The 6,665-nt window shown below is 41.1% G+C and overlaps 1 protein-coding gene across 1 annotated transcript in view; it reads right to left on the bottom strand.

The window, feature by feature from the left end:
• The window catches only part of cntnap2b (contactin associated protein 2b), a 35,339-nt gene continuing 28,674 nt past the window's right edge, over nucleotides 1–6,665 (bottom strand). The window contains exons 22-27 of the mRNA XM_062429112.1: nucleotides 6,097–6,324; nucleotides 5,846–5,979; nucleotides 5,230–5,323; nucleotides 4,309–4,539; nucleotides 4,110–4,184; nucleotides 1–200 (exon numbers count right to left, since the gene is read on the bottom strand). Of these exons, the coding sequence (XP_062285096.1) occupies nucleotides 1–200; nucleotides 4,110–4,184; nucleotides 4,309–4,539; nucleotides 5,230–5,323; nucleotides 5,846–5,979; nucleotides 6,097–6,324 (962 nt within the window). The remainder of the gene's footprint in view (nucleotides 201–4,109; nucleotides 4,185–4,308; nucleotides 4,540–5,229; nucleotides 5,324–5,845; nucleotides 5,980–6,096; nucleotides 6,325–6,665) is intronic.

The raw sequence follows: 6,665 nt of genomic DNA, 5'->3' as shown, positions 1-6,665 counted from the left end.
TCAGATGAACCACTCCTTCTTGCTCTCGTCGATTGTTTCGGTGAAGGCTGGGTCATTGACGATGATTGCTGCATCTGCACAATCTGCCGACTCTGCTCCCTTGGCCTCATTGGTGTGGTAGGAGCCTTTATGACGGAACATGTGACGGATTACAAACACCATGATGCACAAGACACTGAAGATCACCATGGCGATGATACCTAAAACAAAACAAAGGAGCGCTTTATTCACAACAGACTGGAAGATTGAAATGTACTGTCTGATGCTCTTTAAGCTGCACTCCAGTGGTTTAGTATTGCACTTCCAAATAATATTCCCCATAATGCAACTCTCACTGCCTTATAAGCACCCGCATCAAACTCCACAACACAGACTTTCTTTTTGTTGGTTTTTGAAAATATATTTTTATATGAGAAAAATTGTCAACAAACATTTTCTCTTTTTCCCCCCCTCACCTCACCCTCCACCATTATACTGCCTGAACTAAATAATATAGATTAGTAACGTGAAATAAACACACACATAAATACAAATAAAATGAGTTTAAATGACTTAAACTATTCAATGCACCATTCCAGATTTCATCCAAAATATCCATTCCAAGCTGTTCCACCAAGTCTTTCAGATCTTATCGAGTGTTACGTGATATTATTATAAATATGTGAGATGATACCCTTAAGGTGTGGAAGAATATGAAAATTAAAACCTAGTCCTGTTCTTGATGGTAGACTGGGAAAAGATGGACTGATGGATTAGAGCTGCAGTCTGTAGTTATGAGAAAAAAGTGGAACAAGTACCACATGCAAGTCCCTGTTCCTCTCTGCTGCGCTGCAGCTCTGCCTTCTAAGCCCCTCCCCACAGAGGAACCTGCCGTGCACGCTGCACGCACGTGAAGGCTTATTATGAGGCGCCGAACTGGACAAAAGCTGGGCGAAAAATGTGAGAGGAAATGAATGTATGCGCGAGCGAGGCTGAAGTTGCGAGAGAGAGGTTGAACGTGTGCGACAGACGTTGAAAGTACGTGCGAGAGATTGAACGTGTGTGTGTGTGTGTGAGAGAGAGAGAGAGAGAGAGAGAGAGAGAGAGAGAGAGAGAGAGAGAGAGAGAGAGAGAGAGAGAGAGAGAGAGAGCGAGAGAGAGAGAGAGAGAGAGAGAGAGAGAGAGAGAGAGAGGAGAGAGAGAGAGAGAGAGAGAGAGAGAGAAGGTTAAGGGACGTTAAATTGTTGTCAGATGAGAAGTTTATCAACAGTAGAACAGTTATTTTACACACCCGTTCTTTTGTCTTTTGTTTTAATAATAATTAATGTTAGCAAAAATGTGTATTAAATACATAAACATCAGTAGATTCATTTAATATGAATATTATAATAGTCCATTTCTATACTTTTAGCGTTTTAATAACTTCTAATGTGTGATCTGGGACCAAACACTTCCTCTGGATTTAATTATAAAATGTACTCATCATTTAGTCAGATCAAATGTCAAAACAGCTGTTAAAAGGAACCAGAACACAGGAAGTGACATCTACTCTGTTAAAAATTCAGTCAAATTTGACCATCTGCTCTGCTCTTATTGTAACACAAAAAAATGCATAATTAATCAAAAAACATTTCAAAAATATGATCCAGAGCCTTTCACAGAAAATGACCAAATGAGATATACATTGTTGTATATGTGGTATGTTGTCCTGTAAAGAAGAGATTGTGGGCTTTCCAGTGATATGTCATTTGATATGCTGGTATGTTGGGAACATACTATTTTCATAATAATAATAACAATAATGATCATTTCTAATAATTAGAAGGACACATTCTAAAGAGTAGGGTTGTAAAATGGAGTTATGAAATGATATTTCTGCTGAATATATCAAATATCTCGTACAGAATAAACGCAGAGGTGCAGTTCAACCTCTCTCTCAGTAACTCAGTGTCTCTCTCTCAGTAACTCAGTCTCTCTCTCTCAGTAACAGTCTCTCTCTCAGTGACTCAGTCTCTCTCTCTCAGTAACAGTCTCTCTCTCTCAGTAACTCAGTCTCTCTCTCTCAGTAACAGTCTCTCTCTCTCAGTAACTCAGTCTCTCTCTCTCAGTAACTCAGTCTCTCTCTCTCTCAGTAACTCAGTGTCTCTCTCTCAGTGACTCAGTCTCTCTCTCTCAGTAACTCAGTCTCTCTCTCTCAGTAACTCAGTGTCTCTCTCTCAGTAACTCAGTGTCTCTCTCTCAGTAACTCAGTGTCTCTCTCTCAGTGACTCAGTCTCTCTCTCTCAGTAACTCAGTCTCTCTCTCTCAGTAACTCAGTGTCTCTCTCTCAGTAACTCAGTGTCTCTCTCTCAGTAACTCAGTGTCTCTCTCTCAGTGACTCAGTCTCTCTCTCTCAGTAACTCAGTGTCTCTCTCTCAGTAACTCAGTGTCTCTCTCTCAGTAACTCAGTCTCTCTCTCTCAGTAACTCAGTGTCTCTCTCTCAGTAACTCAGTCTCTCTCTCTCAGTAACTCAGTCTCTTTTGCGCAGTAAGTCGGTCTCTCTCGCCTGTGTATAACCATTTCCTCTTGCATTTTTCACCCGGCTTTTGTCCAGTTCGGCGCCTCATACACGTGCTGTGCAGGGGAGGTAGGGGGGAGGGGGGCTGCCAGCAACGTGTGTACAGCTCATTGACCCTCCTCCGGGCTCTGATTGGTTGTTTTGATTCGGGAGCGGTGGATTCTTGTAAATCACATTACGACCACTGGGTGGGCCCAGAGACAGTGGATTTGGTCACAGCTTATCTGTATCTTTTTCTACTGTCAAATCATAATGACAAATTTAGCAAATATAACACAAAAATAGTTACAGACTGCAGCTTTAAACGAAGTGACGAACCTGGAAATAGGGAAAAATGCTAGGTCGTTGTCATTTGGCAAAAGTGCTATCTACAGAGAGATAACTGAATTGAGCCCTGCACTTTACCATTGGGCAAAGACAGGATCTAATTTGGCTAGGAGGGAAATGTGGTTACTACATATATATATTCTATTAATAGAAAAATCTGTCAGATTGAAAAGTTACAATAGGGCATGAGGAGTGTTGTTTATGTGACGAAGGTAGCTTGGCAGTAACCAATGATGGAAGTGATGATGATATGCAGATAGACCCTACTGATTGGCACCAATAAGCATTTGTGACCTGAATCCTATAAAGTATTTATTGTAGGTTAAGGGCTCAGTAATAGTACATCACATTAGACCGGGCCAATTCCATTCCAGTGTTGTGAGGTTTTCAGCATGATAGACAGTTGTTTAATGAACAACGTAAAGAGGAGTGGCCTGAGAGGACAACCCTGCCACATAGCCCTTGGCAATGGAAAGGGTTTGGAACACAATGTATTAGTTATTACTGATGCTTTACATGAAACATATAACAAGAAAACATGTAAGGCTTGGACAAGCTAATTCTCCATATAACAAAGAGATCATCACCTCAGAATTCAGAGTCGATGACACCTGTGTATATTTGTAAAAGAATGAAGCTTTGATAAAGCCTGTTTGATCCTCAGACATGATGTCAGTCATAGTAGTGTCCAACTTGGTAACAAGAAGCTTTGCTAATATCTTTACATCTCCATTTAAAAGTGATTGGGAACCTGAACCTGCAGAGACCTCTGCAGTGCTGCTGATCATCAACATGAAGCATGTAACAACACAATGAGCCCAGGAAACACTGGCCTTACTGCTATGCATCTGGATTACATTGAACAACAATGCTGAATTTACCTCAGTCTGAGGAATTTCTCTCTCCTCTAGCAGTAGACTTTACAGTTGTCTCTTCCACTACTATCATACCCAGTTAGCATTGCTCTTTTGTGTCATTGCCTTCTTTGATGACGCTAAGTTCAGTTTTCGTATAGAAACATGTAAACATTTGTGCCCTTGTGGGATTTTTGACATTACTTGAATCTTCCTAAGTGTTTTGTCTGTTGTATTTACCATATGTTGTGACTATAAAACACTCAATAATCAGTCAGATGGAAACAGTCATTATGTGAAGGGAGTCTGGTCTTTGTAGATGTCAAAAGTCTTAAGACTGTTCCCAGCTTCAGCTGTAATACTTGGTACCAGGCAGTTAGATCAAATTTACCTCCAATTATGGCAGAGTTGCGATCCACTCCATCCCGACTGGCCTTGTCCTCATTAAAGGGGAACACGGCTCCAGCTGTGGAAAGTCAAAATTCATTATGTTCTGATATATTCTGATATATTCATCTTTCAGTTGGATTTTGACTGCTGTAGACTTGATGTTTCTAGTAACAGTATTATTTGTCTGTGTGTGTCCCTACCAGCTTCTATGTGCCAGGGGTCACTAGCCGAGGCCATGGGAGAGATGGTCAGGGGAGAGGCTCCACAGTTGGATGGGACCAGGATCCCATGGGTGCTAACGGGTGCTGCCAGGCCAGAGCGCAGTGCAGCCTTCAGCGGTGCCACGCTGTTAAACTGAACTCTTGACAGACAGCCCACAAAGCCTGGCGTGTTATACTGCGTGATCAGGATGGGGTCAATCTGTCCTGTTTCTAATATAACAGCAGATGAGACAGTGAAGGGTTTATCTTCATTTTACATCATTTCAAAACTCTTGAAACTCTTGTAACTTACTGTTACAAGAAAACCTTGTATCTCCTTATTGTCAGTTGTTTAAAAGCTTAATGAAGAGCATTTTGGAGATGATCGAGTAAAGAAATACATTGCTTTAAACATCATTTTATATAGTTAACATTATCAGAAATAACAATTATATGCAAAGTAATTTATAATGTAGCAAAGGAAAAAAAGGAAGAGGTCCATTCTATGCCTGCTGCTCCCCCAGTTTGAGTCCCCTCACCTCATGTCAGCTCTCTAATGTCACTATAAATAACAATGCAGGAAAATACCAAAAAAAATACTTTTTTCCCCTTTTAACTAACTATTTCCTGGAAGACTATTATTATTATTATTATATTTGATAGTCATATTTTATAAAGACTACAAGATAAAGGCAACATCAACTTCATCTGAGGGACTGAATTCCTCTTACAAGACAAAAAAAATCTAATTCTGTGGGAAAATGTGAGTCCACCAGTGGATGTCCAGTTCTCACAGACTCACACCTTAAAATATCAATATTAAAATGACACACAGGCACCGTGTGGACAGGATTAAAAGGAGAAAATAAATCTTATATGACAGGTTTCAGCACACACACTTCAACACAGCTACATACTTACCAAAGACCTTTCCCAGGAAGATACTTTTGACCGAGTTGAACTTGGTGTCGGAGGCCTCGGGCAGGGTGTATGTGGACACTGGGTAGTGATCCAGCTGGAGAATATGGACGGAGTAAAGAAACAGTACAAGTTCAACTGATTACTTAAATCTACTCTGTTACCATCTGTTACCAAGAACCATTCATTTTTCAGTGTGGGCCTTAAAAGTAACCTGACGTTCCAGACGGTTTGTTACACATAACCATCTGAGAAGTAGTGCTATAACAGGAACTGTGAATAAATAGAATAAACCATCCAACCATCTATAAGAGGTCCTCACACCTATACAATACCAGTAGCTGGTGGTAGCTCTAGGTTGCTGATTGGTCCAAACCACTGGTGGTTCAGGCGCAGGTGCCTACCTTGAAGCCTGACCAGATGGATTCTCCCATGATCTATTATATTTCCAAAGTAACCTTCCCAAACCTGAACACATGACATGAGACTGATATCTACCTTCTAACGTCACTATTATGAATATCAGTATTATTATTAATAGCTACATGCAGTCTGACACCTTTTCTCTGCATATTTGGTAGAAGATCCTCACATATTACTGAAATAATAGGACACTAACCTGTAGTCGTATCTCCCTTAAGTTCCTGGTTATGTTGACAGAGTGTGGCTGTCCGTTGGCCACGTTGCGGTGGTCAACATCTATGATGTACGGTTCCGTTAGTCCCCCAAGGCTGTAGCGGATCTGGAGAGTGCCTGGACACACACAGACAAAGAGTATGTTTTAACATAGGATAAAAATGTAACAAATTTCATAAAAAACTATATTTTTATATAAATAAACTGGATCAGGTATGATGTAGATAAGCCCACCATTGTGCCTGAGGACCACAGCCAGGTAATCCTGAGTCCTGGAGCTGATGTAGACCAGGATGCTGGGAGCACTGGAAGTGCTGAAGCTGAACACTAGCTCTTCCTGAGTAAGGTTGGCCTCACTAGGAACACCTGACAGGCTCTTCACCTCCTGCGACGCAAAAGGTCCTGCCTCCGGCAAGAAGTCATAACGCACATAGGTTCCTGTCTCAAAGTAGCCACCCACATCTAATACACACACACACACACACACACGCACACACACACACACACACACACACGCACACACACACACACACACACACACACACACACACACACACACACACACACACACACACACACAAACAGCAGCAGCAGCAGCAGAAGAAGAGAGGGTAAGTATTAAATAGATAAAATAAACATAAAAGTGTCCAGCAAGGCACTGGATATCCAACAAGACATTAAATAAGTATATCTAAATAACACTCACTCCACCACCTGAGCTCTCATTGCATAACAGGTATGATCCTCTGATTAACAGTGCCAATGCTGTACAACAACACAACAGTACTACTACTACTACTACT

Source organism: Scomber scombrus, chromosome 11 (genome assembly GCF_963691925.1).
Source record: "Scomber scombrus chromosome 11, fScoSco1.1, whole genome shotgun sequence".
Classification (NCBI taxonomy): Eukaryota; Metazoa; Chordata; class Actinopteri; order Scombriformes; family Scombridae; genus Scomber; species Scomber scombrus.
The sequence above is the reverse complement of the archived record's forward strand: the minus strand, read 5'-3'. Positions and strand labels throughout refer to the sequence as shown.